Below are 23,504 nucleotides of genomic sequence, written 5' to 3' on the forward strand. Positions count from 1 at the left end.
CTAATGTTAATCTTAGTAGAGTTATGCTGATCTGAATCAATGTAGTACTGTAACGATATACCACAAATGAAGAAACCCAGGAAAATAGCAATGGCTAATCACAACCTTTAGAAATCTCATGATACATTTGGTTTATCAATATTAGTTTACCATTATTTTTACTCCCTAGGTGAACCTAATTTTCATAAACTTGAGGATGAAACTGTTGAGTCTGAAAAAACTCTTAATATTGAGCTTAAACCCTTAAATTGCAATCCTGTTAACTTCACCTATGAATGGACCATTGATCCTGATATAGAATATGACGATGGTAAGAGCACATTAAAATTCAACGCACCAGAAGTTGAAGTGACGACAAAATATATGATAATAGTGAATGTTACAAATTGCATGGGATTTACAACGGATAATATGACTATCACTGTCACAAGTAAGATTTTTTTTTAACCTACTGTAAACATCTGAATTAATTTAAACTTTTTTAAGTAATTCAAAAAGTGGACCTCCTCTGAACTGGTTTCAATATTTTGAAATTAAAACTAGGATGTTTAATTAAATAAAAATGTTGATATAGAACATATCTAGCGGTTGTTTTGCTTTAATTATTTAACACAGTATAAAATTAAATATATTTGTTGAAAAAATAGTTAATGAAAGCCCCTCATAATAAAATCTCAAATCATTATGTGAACATCTTTTTTTACTTGTCATATTGTAATAACTTGTTGTACATTCATGACTAACTTATTAACATATTTTAAAAGTATTTTGGTTTACTACTACTGTACATAAAGTTGGGATAGCTATATTATTGTATACCACCATTGAGTTATGTTTTACCAAATGGAAATACATATTTACACAACACAAACATTTTTCATCTAAACCATCTAAAAAAGATGTAACCATTTAAACCTTTACTTTATACTGTAGATAAATTTAATTAGTAAATGTTATTTATACTGGTAATGGTTTTATAGATCCCTGTTCAGATGAACCCTGTGAGAATGCTGGAATTTGTATAATTAATGAAGACAGTTACATTTGTAATTGTACAAATGATTTTTATGGAGAAAACTGCATGTGTGAGTCTGAAATGCTGTATTGTATTACTTAGCAATGTATCTGCAGGATACTGTGTATAGTAACATATCATAAAATGTGAAAAGTGAACACAAAAGTCATTTTTTAGTACTCAATATGGACTGTAAATAATGGCATTTGTCAAATATGAATGACATGTTCCTGTTGTTTGATTTTTATATGTTGGCCAATAAAGTGCAGTCTTAATTATCTGGAACTTTTAGTACTGTAGTAATAAAATAGGACAAGATTGTTTTAAGTGTAGCAATTCAATGCTAGTTTTTTAACCAACGTTTTATGTGAAAAGAATATTTAAATTATGTAACAGTAACACATTACCGTATGTCTAAAATTGGGCATAATGATTTCATTGTTAGTAAATATTCTGAAATAGGCATAGATTTCATTTATAATTAGACTGTATTTATGAGGGTTGTTGTGACATTATTAACGGAGACCAGATTCTATATTATGGTGGTAATGGTTCATGTAGCTGGACATGTGGAGAATGTAGGCAAATGAATATCACATCAGGTCAATGTGAAAGTGAGTACTTGACCATAACTGTAAACAAAAATTAAATAGTGTAAATTATTTGGCTCATTCAGACTAATATTTAATAATAGCTGTTCACAGTATCGGTGTTTGGCAAAAGTATTATAATAATTTATTACCTTCAAATAATTTGGAGGTTTATAGTAACAATTAGATTTATAATTTTATAATAATAATGATGATAATGATAAAATGAAGGTTTATATAGCACTTTTAACTTACTGTAAGTGAACTAAATATAAAACTGCTACAGTTACATTGTTTTAATAGTAATTTGATTAAATGTCTATGAATATAGAGACAAAAAATAGGTAACTGTACTATGTCAAACCTAATAAATAGTAATAACCCAACAAATTTATACTGATCATACCATATAGGTAATAATTTATCTTTTAATACTGTAGATATAGATTATTGTGAATCCACACCATGTATAAATGGTGGAACATGCAACCCTACAAAATGTAACTTTACATGTGAATGTAGCTCAGGATACAATGGGACATTCTGTGAAAGTGAGATTCCTAGTGAGTTTAACATACAGTGACTTTATAGTTCAATTTAGGCTGTACAGCTTCCGTTTTTGTTCTGTTGAAGTTATTGCCTATTTTGTTTAATTTTGTTTGTGTTTACATTTTTTATGTTGCTACTTTCTCATTTATTTAATGTATTTATCTAACATAAGACATTCACTGCTTTTGTTGATACATGCTTTCATTTACAGTACACTAACAAAGACTGGGTTTTTGAAAGTCTACAAAGTATAGTGGAGCATGCGGTCATGCTTATTTAGATGACAGGCATGTCAGTTGGGTTTGTTTAGTTCAGTAATACTGCTGTCATACCTACCTTTAGAATTGGCACCATGTTGTTATTTTTATTTGTTAGTACACTTGGTGAGAATCAATATAATTTATTGCACTGGATGTTTTGCTGTTTGGTCAAAATGTGTGAGCTACTGTAACTCTGTATAGTAGCATATCAAACATAAAGTAGCAAACTAGGCTCTTATGCTGTTAATGGTGAATGTGTCTTCCTTTGCAGCTGATAACAAAGGTAAACTTACTGGTATTAGGGTTAATGTTAACTTATCTATCATGTGTAGGGTGACTGCTTCCATAACCTTGTTTACTTTACACAAAAATTGCTATATAAATTATAATGCTGACTGTTCAGCGCAGATTTCACTCATATAGCTTGTGAGGTTTTTTCAGTCCAGAAGACATATAGTAACATAAATCAATTCTATAGAATTGAAGAACCAACATATACTCACTCCATTATCCATTTATATGTTATTGTTTTGTGTTAATTGCTAATTTTAGTTTTAATCATTAATAATGTCACTGCTGGGGTTTCTCTTGGACTGAAGCAACAAAACCTATACCATAACTTTTCTCAGACTGAAAATGCCTATGACAGTATTTCAGATAGAATCTGTAATGAATTAATAGTTTTGTAACAAGGTTTTAGCGATTACCAGGAAAGATTAGGATTACACCCCTTTGGATTACTGTATTTGACCACCATATTTCATATTTGCTCATTTCATTTAATTAAAATACATTGTTGCTGCTGTTGCATACTATCATGGGTAGGGTGACTGCTTCCATAAACCATGCTTGCACCAAAATGTGTACAAGTATTGCTTCAAATTGTCGATGTTTGTCTATTATTATGTATAGTTTAAATTATCACGCTGCCAATTTATTGGACTATCCATTGTCCGATAAGCTACAGGAACCATTTATTTCTTTAAAATGCATTGTATTTAAATTATTTTGGCCCATAACATACTATACAGTACAACCATTCGTAATTATTGTGTGCTTTATGTTGTTTATTTGGAAAAATAATTATCTTTTTTGTGGGTAAATTTTGTAGGTCCATGTGAATCTAATCCATGTGAAACTGGACAAAACTGTACTATTGGCCCTGATGGTGATTTTATTTGCATTCCTACTGGTCTGTACACATTATATTATGTTATTCAACTTGTCATTCCATTGCTTGTATTCATTCCATGCATCTCTTAAAAACCATTAATTGAATGATCTGTATACCCAGTAACTATACGGAAACTAAAAAAGCAAAATAACACAACTAAGAGTAGCTTATTTTTAATCCAAGACCAATGCCTCTTAACATTAATTGATGATAGCTTTTCAAAAAGATTTTAATTAAAATTAACCTTTTTTTTTTAAGTGAAATTTTGTTTTATACTACAGTATTTTCTGAGTGCATTTTGAGCACTTTAACTAAGGCATGCAAATTACATTTTTTCACATGCCAAGTCTATTAATTATCAATCTTTTTTTTTGTTTAAACCAATTTATTTTTATTTGTTTTAAGTTATACTAAATGTATTTTCTGAGCTAAAAATTTGTTAGATTATATATATTTTCAGATTCAGAATGTACCCCACCATGTCTAAATGGTGGTATATGTCAGGTTGTTAATAATACAGAGACTTGTGAATGTCTTAATGGGTATGAAGGGGTATATTGTGAATTTAACACAACAGTTGACAACAGTGAGTTCTACAGTATCATTAGTGTTCTATTTATCAAAGTGTATTTTGCAGTGTTGTAAACAGACCTCCCAAGTTGAGAACCTCCATTCAATTTTTACAATGAATTTTCCTTTATGGAAACTTTTTGAGACAATTTAATTTTTATCTTCTTTGAACCAAAAAATGGATGGACATACTTAAAAAACATACTGTAGATTTTGCTGATATAAATTATATTTTAACAAAATAATAAAGCTCCTATATAGATTATTGCCTTTTAAACCTACCTTGTAATTCAAATTTTAATTGCTAAGAATTATAATGTTACCTTACAGTTACTAATTTTACTGAATTTTTAGAGTTCTAGACTTTAGAGGTCATGCTTTTGCATAATGTATAAAGATGTCATCAAAGTGTTACAAATTTAAGGAAACTGTACTGGAAAGTACAGTACCTGATATATTCTATTCAGTATGTTGAAATTGGTATCACTTTGAGCAGTTACCCTGCAACCTCCTCAAAGAGTATTTACCGTAGTTCCCTGGCTGTATTTGCTTTGCTCTGTTGTTCACTAAACGTTTTCTTTATATTTATAATAACAGTACTGTATTAAATTTAGAACTGGTAAATTGTTGATGGTGGTTAGGTTCAGCATACTTTAAACTCTGCCTAAATGATCTTATTTTTGTGATTTAGAATAAAATTAAAATGAAGGAAAAGGAATGCAGTGTTTTGTTGTTTAGGACAAATTTTGTAGCTCTACAAACGGCTTGCTTTATTTAGGTATCAATGTTTGTGTCAAAATGAACAATTTTGCTTTTGGTACTTGATTGAAACTAGATTTGTGTGACCTACTGGTAAACTGGCACTCTTTCTTCTTGCCCCTTTTCATTCTGATCCTCTAATGTTAAGACAGAATTTTTGACAATTCACCATTGTTTCATAGGTTCAGCATGTTCTTTACTCTGCCTAAATGAAGGTATTTGTGAAATTATTAACAACACAGAACAGTGTGTTTGTCTAAATGACTTTGAAGGAATATTTTGTGAACTAAATAAGACTGAAGAAAATCGTAAGTTACTCAGTAATTTGATGTTGCATCAGAAACAAATGATTGTAGTATGGTATGCATGTTTGTCTGCAATAATCTGAATTCCATAATCTAAATGCAAGACCAAGAAAAGCATTTCAGTTTGTTTTCATCTATGCAAATTGCAATGCTTTTCATGTTTGTTTAGTTGCACTTGTTTATGAGCACATGCACATAATAATAGCACTGTTATTGTAGTGTATTTGTATAGTAAGCTACAGGTCACTATAAACCTGAATGACCCAATGTGAGGACTAGTACAATTGTGAATTTATAAATTTTATCAGCATGGAGAAAAAACTTATTTCTTAATGGTTACATTAAGCCGTTTTTTGTTGGTTGCTGGTGGTTAGATAGAAAGATAGATTTTTAATTATAAATTTGTTTTAATTTATTTTGTTTGCTTAGCTTGTTTCCTTGTTTATTTTGTGCTCACCAAGTGCATTAGATTTTTAGAAGTAGTTCCTTTTCCATAATGTTTTAACTTTGACTAATAATATACATAGTAATATTGTGTATGAAAAGCTGTATTTTGATAACTGTACAATTCCTTATCACCAATCTGCTCAACCATAGATGCTTCACAGCAATTCAATTTAATTAGGTGATCATTTAGAATAAAATGATCACCTATTGTTATTGTATAAAATCTTTATTATTATTTTTTTTTTTTTTTGGTTTTCCGCAACGAAGTTGCAGGAAAACCTCTTGTGATTGTACGAAATCATCATCATCATCTTTTTTTTCATCTTCTTTCTTTCTGTATGATTTTTGTGTAACGCTTTTCTCTGAAACTTGCAAACATAACATTTTGTGAACTATGTTAACATTTTGACATTTATGTAACGTCGTCAAGCGAAGCTTTTCATGATGTTTACAATTGCGCAACGTGACGTACGCGCGATTTAACGATTTTCTCGTATTTAACATAGGTCAAAAACCAAATAACATTTTAAATTGAAACTTTGCACAAGTTTAATTTATATCATGCGCTAACTTTCTGTTGAACAAAACTTGCGTGTTTTACACAAAGTTACGCGCGCACGCGCATTTAAAATTTCAAAATGCGCAAAATTAATTTCTAATCAACTTTCTACGCGTTTCATGTCGTTTTAAGCATGTAAAAAATTCCCACGCGTGCGCAAATTTTTACGTGTGCGGTGCGCACGTAGCATTAAAAACATATTTTTTTCGCGTGATTTATGTTTTTCCAGCCTTTTCTAGTAATTTTACCAACTTTTAAACAATTTCGACTTACAGTAACGTCATACGAGCACGTGGAATTGGACAATTTGCGCGAGTTTTTGTTGAAAAAGTTAAAAAATTCGTCAAAATTATGCCTTTTTTTAAACAGTCGTAATTTCTAAACTGCACGGTCAACTTTTTGTGGATGACATTTTCTGGAAGTTAATGAGTTGTAGATATCGGATCATGTATTAATATGGCTAACCGGACATTGTGACGTCATCGTATGGCCACGCTAATATAAAATTTAGGATTTTTGTATCTTTCGTCATAGCTCATCACATTTAATAGAGCGCATCTCCACTTATCCGTTTTCCATTTTCACCCAAATTTTGATATTGTCTAGGTCAATCAACTGTCTTTCGCATGAATTAGAAATATTTTAATTTTTTTGACGTCATCATTCCTAAAAATTTAAATTACGTGTGGCATTAATTTCATCTTTACAGTAAATTTTAATCTGTTATAGCTCGTAAGAATAAAATTTGATAATCACGATTAAAACGTTTTATGGAAGCTATTGGATTGTAGATACGAAATCATGTGAAAATTTTGCCAATCGGATGTTGTGACGTCATCATATGGCCAGTTAAATGAAAAAAGTCGTATTTTCATCTTTTGCGTCATAATTCATTACATTTAAAAGAGCGCGCATCAATATTTCACGTATTCAAATTTCTTCTAGACGTTAATATGTTGTTGCTGAGATAATTTCCTTCCGAAATAGCTACCTTCGCATTTCATTTTAAAACCGTCAACATGTTAAAATTTGCAATAAATAGTGGGTCCCGTAATTTCACCTATTCTACACTGTGTGATATGGATACAGATTATACTGTGTATACTATATATGAATCGAAATAATAGAATTTAGCAATAACAACATATCATATTCTTCAGTTCAGGTCATAATGCCAACGTGAACACTTCCTTTTGTCCTCAACCTATCCCTTAATGTTAAAAGGTACGTCGTTACACGTTCATGTTGCACCACTTGCGCGGCGGAAAACCAAACTCGTCAAAGTGACGAGTTACATGTCTAGTCTTTTTATTGTTTCTGTACACTATTTTGTGTAACAATTATCTCAAAAAGTTTAATGTCAATGATTACAAAAATTTCAGAATATCTTTCAAATAATATAACTTAATCCTAATAAGCTTTCCAGCGTGATCACTCATCCGTGACGACATTTATACGCCATTTTGCGAAATCACATTATCAATCATATCTCCATAATTCATTATCACATAATAATGAAATTCACTACACGTAAACTTCAGATCAAGGGTAAAAATATTAGCAAATAAAAACGCACGCGCACGTAGGTTCATGCGCGTGATATCGCGCGTTAAAAATTTAAAACGCTCAAAATTAAGTTTTGATCAATTTAGAGCATGAATTAGGCCATTTGCGTGTTTCAAAAAATTACTGCGCAAAAATGCGTTTTTGCGCGCGCGATACTTAAAAAGCGTAAAAAACATGAATTTTTTTTACAAATCTCATTCTACTCACCATCCTTAGTACATTCACCAAATTTGAGTCAGTTCCGACTTAAAATAACGCTATACGAGCACGTTAAAAATGACAAAATGCGCACATTAATTTTACAAAAGTTCTGAAAATGGTGAAAAATAGGTCTTTTTTAAAATGAAAATAATTCTTCAGAATGCAAGATGACCCCCGATTTTTTTAACTAATTCTGGAAGCCATTGAGTTGTAGATATGAATTCATGTACACATTTTACGTACAAAATGTTTTGACGTCATCAAATGGCCACTTGAATTTAAAAATTAGGATTTGTTATCTTTTTGTGTAGATTATCACATTCAACAGAGCGCATCTTGGTTATGTGTGCTCGAATTTCGCACAACTTTCAGTATGTGCTTGCTTAATTAATTATCTTTATCATGAGTTGACACTATCTTCATTTTAATGACGTCATCACGCGTAAAAACTTGAATAACGTAGGCCGTGTAATTTCACCTTCGCAGTAAATTTGAATATCTTACACCTCTTCAGAATTGAAGGTTACCTTGATGATTATAATTTATTATGAAAGCTGATGAAATGTAGATATTAATTCATATAAAAATTAAGCCTATCAGATGTTGTGACGTTAACATATGGCCAGTTGAAGTGAAAAAGTAGTTTTTTCATATTTTTCGTCAAAGTTATACACAATTCAAAGAGCGCGCACAGCGCTTCTACGTGCCAAGTTTTTTTCCAAATCTTATATTTTTTTGCTCAATTAATTATCTTTCGAAATTGTCATCTTAAAGTTTAGTTTGATAACGTCATCATGCCAAAAAATTAGAACATGTGTGTCCCGTAATTTCACCTATGCTACACTGTATATAGATATACAGTATATACTGTACATATTGTATATGGCATATAGGCACAACTCAGCACTATAAGCATATAATAGGATGGCATACATCAACATTTTCCGATCGTATGTTAACGTACGTGCATGTTTAAAAAAAAATTAATTTCAGTAAAATGATAAAAATGATCACCTATAATTCGTCAAAGTGACGAATTAAATTCTAGTTAGTATTTTGTGTTTGCTTTGTGTGTACGCATGCAGTGAGAAAACAGTATAGTTCAAGTATTTGAATTGTTTAAAAGACCTGTGAAAAAAAATATAAAAAAACAAGTCTCAACATTTTGGTTTAACAAACTTTAAATACCAATAGAGTCTAAAACTTTTCTCACACTATTAGGGGCTGCATTGTTAAGCGCAAACTTGACTTTAATTGTGTTGTTCAATGTCTTTTAGTACAGTACTGTACTTCATTTTGAGTAAACACCAATTTTCATTTCCTCATGTTACTTCCTTTAACCTCTGCCTTATTAATACTTTGTTTGAACATGATAGTGAAATAATAATCAGTATGTTGTATAATTTTAAAATTCTCTTTTTAAATTGAATAATAAATATAAATGTAGAGTATGTGGCACATGCAAGCGAAATCAGACATAAGTCGCATTTGTAGAAACAGCCAAAAACATTAAAAGGCTGAAAAATTACATTTTTTTATTTTAACAGAAAATGATAGCTGAAACAATATTTATTTGCATTACCTTGGTGTTTTTCTATTTTGAGACAAATAAATAGATACATTATTTAACATTTTGTGTAGTATGTTGGTTAAAAAGATGGTGTAAATTATGTATGATTTTCATAAAACCTATCATGTTTTAATTTTATGCTTAAATTGAAAGTGTTCCATTGGGTTGATTTTAATAAACATTTTGCATAATAATAGAACAATAGTTAATTAAGGAAGGTGCGAAGTTTCATTGAAATAAAACAATTAGAATACACTTTTGCTAAGGCGTAAACTTAAACGCCCTGTTTATTTTGTTGTTGTTGTCATTTCCTGTTACTTAAAGCCCCCTTCTCTACGTTTTTTAGATCTAATTTAAGATCACAAACTATATTTAATGTAAAAATAATACTATATGGTCCTATTGCGATAACTTTTTTCGTCTTTAAACGGTTAAAAATGTGAAAAATAAGTCGATTCTAATAATTATAGCGGCCCGCTATAAATCCCAAAATGCATTGCGCGCGGATTGATATTTTTGTTTTTCACCTGTAATTCGCCCACTTTTCGATCGATCGTGCCGGCCAAAACAAATGGAAGACTCCTAACTTTTCAGCGAAAATACCGGGTTTTCCCCAATTTGTATCAACGGAGTCTGGCAAAAATAGAAAGACAATTAATGCAGCAACTATACAACGTCAGGCTAGGTATATAGCTAGCGTATGATGTTCGTACGTTACCGATGTTTACCAGCTAGGCCTACAAAACTAAGCCTAGCTAGGCTAGGCCTAAGACCGTCCGTGAGAGGTCGATCGCCGCGAGCTACTTAGGTAGTACATTGTTTCTCACTTTTTATCATAATTTACCATAAAACGTACATTTAAGACAAGGAATGACATGGTTTAATGTTTTTAAAGTGATATATATGTATTATTTTCCAAAAAACGTCCAAAATTGCAGGGAAGGGGTCTTTAACTTTAAAAAAAGCATTTTTCTCAAAACACTGATTGTAACAACCAAAACTTTAGACTATAACATTAGTAGAAATGTATGTTGAAAATACATTATGTATTTTTTTTTTAATTAGAAAAAAAAATTATGTATTTAGTTGAAAAACAAATAATGTATTTTAGTTGAAAAATAAATTATGATTAAAAAAAAACAAAGGTAAATACTCTAAACACAATATGTTTATCTGTAAACAAAAAAAGTTAAGTGTTAAGAGATAATAATGAAAAAGATGAACTCAAAAAGAAAGCAAATATGCATGATTAAAACAAATGTTAATAGACGAAATATACATGTTAATGTATTAATGTATATATACAGTATGTATTTATGGAATTAAAAGTGGGATGAACCCACGTAAGACAAAAAAAAGATATCTCTGGAAGTAGACATGGTATCAAGATATTCTTTTCAGCATTTTAAATCTTGGATTATGTAGTTTCAGTATTTGTGGAAATCTCAATTTTGAAAATTCCGACTTATGTCTGGTTTTCCTTGCATGTGCCACATATTATTAGAAATCCTCCAACTGGCCTTTGGATTCAATCATACCAAATTCTATAACCCTGTAGATGAATGAATTGCATTATTGAAAAAAAAAAGGGATTTTCTTTGAAGTTTTTCAGAATTTATAAAAAATATTGGTTTAATTTAGATATTCAGTATTTTATATTTATAAAGTCATAAGGTTTCTACAGTGTGATTGTTTCTTTCTGTTTTTGTTGACATCAATCTTTTCTGAACATGCATCAAATGCTGTAGACCATAGAGATATACTATGAAATTTCCCATTCCCAGCCTCTATGTAAAAAGTGGTATGCTATAATGTTTGCTTACATAGACTGCTAAATTGATAACTAATTTGATGAAAAAGGCAAAAATAGAATAAACTAGTAATATTCACTTAATCAAAAATTGGACCGAAAAAAAAGGTATTTACCTGAATAAAAAATAGTCTGTCAGACAATGGTTTTTGGTTTTATTTTACGGAAGTGAATAACTTAATTAAAACTGCACTGCCTATTCAATCTGATTTTATTAATTTTCATTTTTCATGTCTTCTTTAATATCAAAGAAGAGATTAAAATACTACTTTTGAAATGCGTCATTTTGTTACATTTTCAATACTTTAATTTAGTCGCTGTTTCAAATAAGTCTACTCGTCTGTATTAATAAACAAACGCTGTTTGCGTAGCATTGCTATAACAACAATAACATAGCAACGTCAGTACAGTATGTTTTGTGAAACATTAATAATAGCGCTGCGATCGATCATTGTTAGATATTGCATTAAAAAGTGCATTCTTTTGTTCTACATTAGTTTACTTGGAGACAAGCAGTACTTATTTTATTTACTTCCTTCTATGCTTTTGGCAATGGAAATTTTGTATTGACAAAAATAGAAAATGAAAAAAAGTAATAACAAGACTATAAAATGTTATACGTGGGAGTGTATAGTTTCTGTTCATATTTGGAAAAAATAACATGAATAAATGATGAATCATGCCATTTTCCTCTTCCAATCCGATTAATTGGAGGTTTCAGCAACCATTATTAAATAATATAGGAGATGAGATCATATACAGTACTATGATTGGGCAAGACAAGGGATCATCTTTTAACAAACTTGTCAGTGTGAAAAAACATATTGTAATGTTATTGATTTCTACCTCATTGGATTCTTTAGGGGATTCCCCATTATTCAATGCTTGTTTACTCTTGCTTGCACCATACTGTAGATGAAGAATTTTTATTGTGAAGTTGTGGCACTAAATAAATTAACTGTTTAATTTCCGTATTGAACTTTAAAATCTATTGCAAAATAACAGTAGCTGATCATTAAACATTTATTCATTAGAGGCACACCCTGGACTTTGCCAGAATTATGCGTTGCCAGGAACATTAATATGATTGCTCAAATTTACATATAAGTAACACAATAAAAAAAAAAAATAGTATATCGGAATCATGCACATGATGATATTATTACTTCAAGAACAAGTTCGTAAATTACAGTTTGTATCAAAATATGCAATAATAATTATTATTATTATTATTCACTTTTATTTCAAATATAAAAAAATTGACCAAAATTACAACTCGTGGCTAAGAGCCAAATTGCGTGTAAAATACATGTCATATCAAAAATATAAAAATATATATAAACTATGAAATAAAAAAAAAAAAACAACAAAGAAGGGGAGAGCAGTCGCAAGCTTGCAGGGGAGAAAATTAAGAATTTAGTAATTTGATGAAGTAGGGAATAGGGCTATTGGTAAATCTGGATGTTTTAGACGCTAGCTGGGTAATTTTGTTTTTATTTCTTAAATTCCTACCATGACAGCTATGTCTGGTCGGTGGGATTAAATCAGCTGTTTGTTTAATTTTGGGGAGATACTCAGCAAACTTGCGACAATACTCCACCCTTCTTTGAGCCAAAGTCTCTAATTTAAGAAATTCAAGGGCACCAGAGTAAGAAAAGTAATCGTTGCCTAACATTATACGGCAAGCCCTCTTTTGAACATTTTCAATACAATCGCTTAATCTACTAGTCAGGCCAGAATGCCAAACAACATCAGCATACTCAACAACTGGTCTAATATAACCACAAAAGGTCAATTTAAGCTCTTCAATGTTAAAACCAAATCGTTTTAGTGATCGTAAAAAGAAAAGTTTCCTGGAAGCTTTAGTGATGATGGAATCAATATGACAGTCCCATTTAAGGTTGTCTTGAAAAAAAACTCCCAGGATCTTGGCTTTATTAACATATTGGAGCTTATCAGTTCCCAAGTGTATGTCAACGTGTGAAGGTTGGGTAGAACTGAAACACACCTTAAGGGCTTGACATTTTTTGGGGTTAAGCACTAAACAATTGTCGTTACACCAGCGGAAAAAAGATCATCTTGTAAAAAACCAGGCAATGAGAGCTTACGATTTTCACAAAATGTAAGATCATCTACATATTTCAGATACTTAGTTTTAGCATTTGAACCAGCATCGTTGATCATGATCTGGAAACATAAAGGGCCTAACTTGGTTCCCTGTGGGACACCAGCTTTTAAGTAAGAGTAATTAGATAAGGTACCATTATATTTAACACACTGCATACGCATAAAAAGAAAATCACACAACCATGGTACCAAAGCCCCCCTGACACCAATATCAATGATCTTATTAACAAGGATGGTATGGTCGATAAGATCAAAGGTCTTGGAGAAATCAGTAAGAACCATGGTACCAACATTGTGCTTATTCTCAGCACCTTGACAGAGATAATGCACCAAGTGGGTCAGGTAATGAGCAGTAGACAAACCCTTAACATTTCCAAACTGGTTAACATCGATTTTTGAACTTATATCTTGTAAGATCCAGTCAGTGATAAACTCCTCAGCTACTTTGGCAAACACAGAAGTAATGGAGATAGGTCTGAGTTTGTCAATAGTAGGAGGCTGAACCTTGGGCACAGGGACTACAACTGCCTTTTTCCACTGAGAATGGACAATGCCTTCAGAAAAAGAACAGTTGAGTATATCACAAAGTGGTTCACAAAACTCCATGGCAAATAATTTAACAATTTTGGGTGGGACCAAATCTGATCCGCAGGCCTTGTTTTCTTTAATAGATCTTAATTTTTTATAAATATCCCAAGGATAAAGTTTAGGTGCAGGTTTGTCAGAGGGAAGGAAAGCAGGGAGTTGAGTTTTATTTAGAATAGGGATGTGAGCACTAATGTTAGTAAACAAGTCATTGATGACATTAGCAATGGATTTATGGTCCAATGGAGAGATTTCAGGAACTGGTATATTGAGATCAATTTTCTTAGTGTTTGTCATAACTCTGACCTGTTGGTGCCATTTACCTGGGTCAGTTTTTTGCAGGTGTCTAACTCTATCTGCATTAAATTTTACTTTAGCTTTAATGATTTCCCTCTTGACTTTGTTTCTGCAAGCTTTCCAATAGGTTAAGTTATTGGATTTAAACGCTTTTTGGCGTTCAGAAATAGAATTTCTGATATTTTGTGTTAACCAAGGTTTATCAGTATTGTGCGTTTTAATATTTTTTAACGGGAAAAACTTATTAATAGCAGTGATCAGTTTGTAATAGAAAGCATCAACTTTACTCTGTGTAGAAATGCAGCTATAAATATCATTCCAATTCTGAGATACAATCCAGGTGCCAAACAATCTTATTCTGGTATCATATAAGGGACGAACACTTATAGATTTGACAACATTTTTGATAGCTTGAAATTTAGGTTTCCATAAAATACAGATGTGGTCACTAAAACCAATAGGAGACATCGCTTCCGGAGTATAGTATTTAGTTTCAAAATTAGTCAAGATGAGGTCTAATGTAGCAAGTTCACGGGTTGGAAAATTAATAATTTGTTTTAAACAGTTATTACGTAAAATGTAGTTAATGTTCATTCTGTTGAAATCGCCCATAATGCAAAAACCAGTCTGAAGTGATCTAGAACGAATAAGGTCAATCGTTTCACAAATATGCCGCTCAAGAAGAAGTTGATATGGGGAGTCTGTTGTGATGTAGATAGCACAAACAACGATTGATGATATTCCTCTTGGTAGACGAGAACATTTTAAGTTTATCCAAATGACTTCCAATTCAGGTGGTACAGGGATGTCAAGAATTGCACATTCAATGTTATCCTTCACATAAATTGCCACACCGCCTCCACGTCGATCCTCTCTACATTTGCCAAAATATGAATATCCTTGAACATGAATTTGAGCATTACAAATATGAGGTCCATACCAGGATTCAGTAAATACTCCAACATCAACCCCTTGGCTGTTTAATAACAAACTCAATTCATCATGTTTATTGCAAAGAGATTGAGCATTGGTAAGTAAAAACAAAGGTAGTTGGCAAGAAGATGGTCTAGCCTTGGCACCCACATTATTTGATAATGGGATGTTTATCAGTTGTCGATGCAGAGAATGAGTAATATTTTTCCTTCTTTTATTAGAGTTAGGCAAAGAAGCATAATAACTTATTCTCACTGGTATACGTCGATGAATATGAGAACCACCACGTCTTCCTCTCTTGCTAGGCCGAAGCCTAGGCCTGGTAGGGATCCAGCTGGTAGTGCTACCAGGCGTGGGTTGAGAACAGCAAGGCATACTGTACAACTGTTAGTAGAGCTAGTAGAGCAGGCTTGGTCCGGCATAGGCCTAGGCCTAGGCCTAGCAGATTTCATCGAAAATAAGATGAAAATCAGGAAATCAATCAAAATGACCGGAAAGAGGCAATGATTAAATCCACTAAACAACAGCAAAATTACAGACATAACACAATACGACATCAAAAAGTTAACAAAACAACAGCAAAAAAAATCAAAAATCATGAGAAAATCAATGAGGTCGTCAGCTAGCTCAGCGCCCTCGAAAAAAAGTAAACGATGGAATTTTGGTACAGAGAATGTGTGTAACATAACAAAAAGCAGAAATATCAATCTTTTTGGCAGTTAATGTGTTAATTTACATGTTAAATTTAATTGTTTTATACTGTATTTTTAATACTGTTTGTTCTTTTACTGTACTATGCACAGTAAGTTTTACATAGGGCATTTGTTTGAACATGTTTTTACCACTGATTTTAATAGAGGGTGCTTTTTTCCGAACCTTCTCATTTACGAACTTTTTCATTTACGAACGTCTCTCAGACCAAGGGGTACGTAAATGAGAAGGTCGACTGTACTGTCATTTCCATCTCCGGAAGTAGACATGGTATCAAGATATTCTTTTCAGCATTTTAAATCTTGGATTATGTAGTTTCAGTATTTGTGGAAATCTCAATTTTGAAAATTCCGACTTATGTCTGGTTTCCCTTGCATGTGCCACATATTATTAGAAATCCTCCAACTGGCCTTTGGATTCAATCAAACCAAATTCTATAACCCTGTAGATGAATGAATTGCATTACTGGAAACTTGTTTTTCTTCTATTATTATTTACCATACTGTGGTATTATGGGTTTGTTCAGTATTACTGTACTTTGTGCTTTGAATCTACAATAAACTCTTTGTAAGTAAATACAATATAGGGATTTTCTTTGAAGTTTATCAGAATTTATAAAAATTATTGGTTTAATTTAGATATTCAATATTCTATAAGTCATAAGGTTTCTACAGTGTGATTGTTTCTTTCTGTTTTTGTTGACATCAATCTTTTCTGAACATGCGTCAAATGCTGTAGACCATAGAGATATACCAAAACACACTATGAAATTTCCCATTCCCAGCCTATATGTAAAAAGTGGTATGCTATAATGTTTGCTTACATAGACTGCTAAATTGATAACTAATTTGATGAAAAAGGCAAAAATAGAATAAACTAGTAATATTCACTTAATCAAAAATTGGACCAAAAAAAGGTATTTACCTGAATAAAAAATAGTCTGTCAGACAATGGTTTTTGGTTTTATTTTACGGAAGTGAATAACTTTATTAAAACTGCAAAATGGCCTATTCAATCTGATTTTATTAATTTTCATTTTTCATGTCTTCTTTAATATCAAAGAAGAGATTAAAATACTACTTTTGAAATGCGTCATTTTGTTACATTTTCAATACTTTAATTTAGTCGCTGTTTCAAATAAGTCTACCCGTCCATATTAATAAACAAACGCTGTTTGCGTAGCATTGCTATAACAACAATAACATAGCAACGTCAGTATGTTTTGTGAAACATTAATAATAGCCCTGTGATCGATCATTGTTAGATATTGAATTAAAAAGTGCATTCTATTGTTCTACATTAGTTTACTTGGAGACAAGCAGTACTTATTTATTTACTTCCTTCTATGCTTTTGGCAATGGAAATTTTGTATTGACAAAAATAGAAAATGAAAAAAAGTAATAACAAGACTATAAAATGTTATACGTGGGAGTGTATAGTTTCTGTTCTTATTTGGAAAAAATAACAATAACAATGCCATTTTCCTCTTCCAATCCGATTAATTGGAGGTTTCAGCAACCATTATTAAATAATATAGGAGATGAGCTCATGTACTATGATTGGGCGAGACTAGGGATCATCTTAACAAACTTGTCAGTGTGAAAAAACATATTGTAATGTTATTGATTTCTACCTCATTGGATTCTTTAGGGGATTCCCCATTATTCAATGCTTGTTTACTCTTGCTTGCATCATACTGTAGATGAAGAATTTTTATTGTGAAGTTGTGGCACTAAATAAATTAACTGTTTAATTTCCGTATTGAACTTTAAAATCTATTGCAAAATAACAGTAGCTGATCATTAAACATTTATTCATTAGAGACACGCCCTGGCACTTTGCCAGAATTATGCGTTGCCAGGAACATTAATATGATTGCTCAAATTTACATATAAGTTATAACACAATAAAATCCAACATGGTGTCGTGTATTAATAATCAGGAAAATTGTGTAAAAATTAATCATTTCAAATTCAATATTTAATTGTTTCTAAAATCAGTTTTCTTCTTCAAATCAGAATGTTTTTAAATTTTATGGAATGTGCTACAGATAGATATTTTTTTCAGTTTCATATAGTTCTAATTTACGTTGGTCTAATTTCAGATAGGTCTGTAAATATATTAATATACTAATGTATTGTAAAGTCAAGGGAAACAAGTAGTATAAAAAGTAAATGATATTTCATTCAACTTTCAACCTTTCCTACTCAGGCTAGACAACTGATCTCATTTGATATCATTTGATCCTAGCTGTTGTTGTACATTGTACAGTATCTATCGCCTTTGACAAAAGGATATTGTCCCATACTACAGGAATGAGTCATTGTAAAGTAGTCACCTTGTTGACCAAATTAGTTAAACAAAAAAATGTTTAAGCTTAAGAAAAACATTTGAGCTCAGTGATGGTAAAGAAGAAATCTACAGGTTTACTGTTTATAAACTTCACTTGTTGCTTCATATTGTAAATCATGTGTACAGTATGCTAGGCAAAATGTGGTTATGGTTTTATTTATAAAAAATGTCATTCATCCTCTGCATATTGTATGTGATCAGCGCTTTATAATAATGTGTGAGCTACATTACATTGCTTTTAATTCCAATTTAATCAAGGGCAGGTCTAGATGTTTTAAAACAATTGTGGAGCACTATCACTATTTATCATTGAATTGATTAAAAACAGGCAGGTCCCTTGTCCCTTGAGTCATTCGCATCTCTGTTAAATTATAAGTTAAAATTAAATTAAATACATTTTAGCATGCCAGGAATACAAGTTGAACCCAGTTCATGTACCAGCCTGTAAAAGGAATTACCCCTTATAACCCTCATCCCGCTCATTAGCCATCATGTCAATTTAACATTGATGCCACCATACAGTAGAGAACACTACATTTGCTAAAGACATGTTTATCCATGCCCACAGGTCAGGTTAGATTCATAGTATAAATGTTTAGTTTCCTGTGTTTTAACTTGTTTCTTTTAGAAACATTGCCTACTACTTTGCCACCACCTACACCTACACCAGGTAAGATGTATTTCAGTTGAAGCTAACAGCACTCATTACATACATATTATCAAATTAATCATATAAATATGCTTTTCCACTCATAATTACTAGTACTGTACAATACTTCTACTAATTGTTAATTGATAAAGTTCTGTGTTTAATCCTTCTTTATAGTCCACCAAATGTAAAATGTTTGACATTTTTCAATGGTTTACCAGGGAGCCAACTCCCTGGTTTGTACCTCCATTCATTCATTTTATTATGACTAACCAATTATTTTCTAAGCTTCATTAAACAAATTTTCAATGACGGTCATAGCTTTATTATGGGAATTGACTTTTTATTTTCAAAAGTGGAATAATTTCTAAGAGGTCACCTCCCTGATACAAGTCTGTTATTCAATGTTTATGGACTATGTACAAAGGCAAGATGTAAAATCCATATATTCATGTTAGTAAGGGACCATCTGGAAAACTTGCTATAGTGCTAAAAATAAAATGGTTATTACCTGTATTGGTAGACATTTTGTGGGGATTTCCCTAAGGTTGTCTTGTTTGTATACTTCACCTTTGGAACTCCAATTTAACCAATCAGCAATTGCATTATTTTCAATCCTTTATAATTGCATTATTTAATTATGGATTATGAAATTTTAAACTGCTATGACTTAACTTTATGGGTCAAAATTTAAAATATTAGGCACAAACCAAATGTAATCCATCATCCCAAACTGACTAGTTGATGCAATAACCGAAGATAATAACAAATGATATTAATAACACTGTATAGTATTAGTTTTGCTTTGCTTCAACACTATCATTTGTCAATGTATTACTATTAGGTGGAATTCAGGTTGCTATGTTTTATAATTCTACTTACTGCATGAATTCATTAATGCTATGGTTATGATTATTAATAGCAGTCAGAAAACATAACTGTAATTCTGTTGGATGTACAGTAAGCTTCACTTTATGAGAGTGGGGGTGGATCCTGTGTCTCAATTGTTTCAACATTATGCAAGATAATATACATCCGAATTAGATTGCATTAACATAGCATTTTGTGCATGGTTTGTATTCACAAATTTAAAGAAATATGAACCTAAAAACAAATAAATGCTTACATTATAATTATTAATTTGACGGGTACGTATTATTAAGGTCAGAAATTTACATTTTTTCACCTTGTCAGCGTCATTCCATGTACAATGTTCACATTTCAAACTTGCCATCTCATCACAAGCTTTCATTGTGCCATAGAACGTACTTAACGTTAAAGGATAAACCTAGTTTATTTCTATTTTATTAGTGCACAATGTCATGTTCTCTAGTGTAATAGTGTAGCTTTAAATATGACTATTTCATTTAATTTTCAACCACGCTTTTGCTACATTTTTGTAAACCAATATAAATGAGCTATTTTGAATTGTATGGTATTAGCTGCTTAAAGTGCTGTTGTCTTCACATGAAATTTTACACAGAATTCAAATGAATACGGTAAACAATCTTAACAAGTTTTGTATATTCTCAAATTTGAGAAACATTTTAAAAACATTGGAGGGCAGATAGTCAAATTAAATTTTTTCAAGAAATTGACAATTTGATAATGTGTTTGAAACAGATGAACTCATATATTGTAACATAGTCTGAACCTTTAGACTTTATTTGCATTCAGGAAGTGATAAACCTGATACATCTATTGAGACACCCATACCTACTGATGAACCAGGTAAGACAATCCACAGTATGACACTACAGACAACATTAGCTTTGTATTATTACCATGGAGGAAATCAAATAAACAAACAAACTGTATTTCTTACCAGAAGATCAACTGAATATTATTATTAGTATTTAGTATTAATATTAGTACAGTATTGTTTTTAATTCACTTATGTGATTTTACTTTCTATGGACCAGAGATTCCGAAATAAAAGATTGAATGAATGAATTATTTGAGATAAGTAGTGTACTCCAAATAAGGAGATCATGGAACATATTTTGAACATTTTCATTGTCAGTCTTATGTGTTCTGTCTCTTTATTTGGAGTTACACTATACTGTATCTAAATGAATTGATTAATTAAACAATTGGATTCATACCAGAATTCATACTGTACTCTTTTGCTTTCCATTGAAGTCTACTATTTCCTGACCTTTGATTAAAGGAGAATCAAAATAGTGCCCAAGTTTATGGCTAGTGGTATAATACAAGACAATATAGTGCTGTAGGCTACAATGTTGATAAAACAAGTTGAGGCTTTCTAATAAAACATGATTGAATAAGACTGAATGAATCTGCCAATGGTCAAAGGGTGGGTATCTGAATTTCAGTTTGGCCCAGGTTCGACGTGAAGATTGTACTGTATGTATGACACAACTGACCTGAAACAATTTGACTTTGATACATCATGATCAGATTTTTATTCACACTTTTTTTTTCAGGTACTTGAAATAACTTTTACACAAAATTCTTTAGTGGTTTGAGCCAAGGCAGGGGTTGGCCTGAGTGGGCACAGTGATAATTAGTTTATACTGGAGGGTAAGCTCGCTTCGCTCGCTCCCCCTCTAGGAAGTGTAGACGATGGTTCTCGGAATGATAATGTTCTTCTTTTACGTTTTCTGTCGGTTACCATTATTGAAAATGCTTGACATTCGTAAAACTAAACTATTCTGTTTCACAGTGTCTTAGATGATTAATAACATTTTAAAGTATATTATTATAGATTATTATTCAAATAAATATCATCCTTATAAGTATTAATACATTATTTAATTCAAACATCTTTTGAAACTAACTGCCGTGACAGAGTGGGCCATTTCGGCCCAAGAAAGAAGACATTACGGCTTGCAACATGGGCAGACATCTCGGTCCTAACAGGACACAGATAGCCTACAGTTATTCCTGCCAGCTTACTTAATAAAACTCAGCTATCAGGATTTCACTCGATTAATGTCCTAACAGGACACAGATAGCCTACAGTTATTCCTGCCAGCTTACTTAATAAAACTCAGCTATCAGGATTTCACTCGATTAATGTCTTATCATCAAATCTCCCTATGTAATTTTATAATACTATTCCCCACAATATATTCCGATTCTTTATGGCGTATATTTAATTTGATCTTTATTAATTTGCAGTATAATTTTTATTTTTTAACTACTGTACCTTTCACACGCGCGGTCCGTTCCTAAAATAAACAAAAAACTAAAATGGCTATGACTAAAGGCCAACTTAAGCTCCAGTCCTACTATAGTATCTGTTTTTTTCTTCCGTCTTCCAAAGGGACACTGTATTGATTAATGTTGAAACCAAGTTGCAGCAAGGTGAACTTATCATAAACCCGGAAATAACTTGACCACCAAGAATTGAAATTGAGTAGAAAATCTACTGTTGAAATCATAAATGTTGTTAAAAAACTCTTTATAATATCTTGCTAAGATAGAAATATGGAAAAATAGCGTCGAACTGCACATTAATGTTATCAAATCTACGTTTCGCGGTACATCTGAGATAGATAAGGTAGGTATCCAAGGCGGAGATTTGTACCGAAGTTTTTGCATTGTGCTCGCCTATGTCAGAATTAACCATAATTTATATATAGATGCATTATCATGCATATAACCTCTTGATTCTGTCACAATCTTTATTTATTTCTTTATTTATTTATTTATTCTTTCCTTAGCATTATCGTGATATCAGTTTCATCTAGCTAAGTCATTTTTTCAGAGTATATTCCTTATGGCCAGGAATCGATGTGGTTATGTTTTCACGGTGCGCAATCATAAATTTAATGAAATCACGTTTGTAATCATATCTTCACAAGCATGAATCACTTTTAAACAAAATTTGGTACTCATAAATTTCAGGGCATATTTCATCATATGGCAATATAATTACGTGCATAGCGCATATAACGCATGCGTACACGCGCTTAAATGTTTTAAAATTGTCAAAATTTATTTTCGATAAAATTAGAGTACGTTTCAGGCAATTATATACGTTTAAAAAATTGCCATGAGTGCGCAGAATTTTGCGCGATTTCTGTTTTACAACCTTTCTTTAATAATATCATATTTGATTCACTTTTCAACTCGAAATACAAGCACGTCAAAAGTGACAGGCTACGCACGTATAAGTTAACAAAATAGTGAAAATATGCTAAATTTTAAAATTAATATATATCGTCAAAATGCTGGGGAACACTTATTTTTTATTTCATTTTCTTGAAGTGTATGTATCATATGTATGATTTATTATGAAATTAAGAGAACAAAAGTTGATTAAGTCATAATTAATTGCATATTGAATTAAAAAAAATTAATTTCGACAATCAAACAAATTATGACATTTTCTTAGGCCGAAATAACAAACTTAACATTAACTTTCTTTCTTAAGCAGTTCATATATTAAAGTTAAAAGTATATAGTTTGACAGTGCATCATTTTTTTAAATTTTTAAAGATGTCATC

The 23,504-nt window shown here is 31.4% G+C and overlaps 1 protein-coding gene across 2 annotated transcripts in view; it reads left to right on the forward strand.

Moving 5' to 3' along the window:
* LOC144849907 (uncharacterized) overlaps window positions 1-23,504 on the forward strand; it is a 77,591-nt gene that overhangs the window by 26,629 nt on the left and 27,458 nt on the right. For both annotated transcript variants that reach the window (XM_078707017.1, XM_078707016.1), the window contains exons 5-13: window positions 170-430; window positions 981-1,085; window positions 1,501-1,629; window positions 2,046-2,168; window positions 3,526-3,606; window positions 4,049-4,174; window positions 5,100-5,225; window positions 19,009-19,050; window positions 20,707-20,760. In XM_078707017.1, coding sequence (XP_078563143.1) covers window positions 170-430; window positions 981-1,085; window positions 1,501-1,629; window positions 2,046-2,168; window positions 3,526-3,606; window positions 4,049-4,174; window positions 5,100-5,225; window positions 19,009-19,050; window positions 20,707-20,760 — 1,047 coding nt within the window. The remainder of the gene's footprint in view (window positions 1-169; window positions 431-980; window positions 1,086-1,500; window positions 1,630-2,045; window positions 2,169-3,525; window positions 3,607-4,048; window positions 4,175-5,099; window positions 5,226-19,008; window positions 19,051-20,706; window positions 20,761-23,504) is intronic.

This window comes from Antedon bifida, chromosome 8 (assembly GCF_963402885.1).
Source record: "Antedon bifida chromosome 8, ecAntBifi1.1, whole genome shotgun sequence".
In the NCBI taxonomy this organism is placed as follows: Eukaryota; Metazoa; Echinodermata; class Crinoidea; order Comatulida; family Antedonidae; genus Antedon; species Antedon bifida.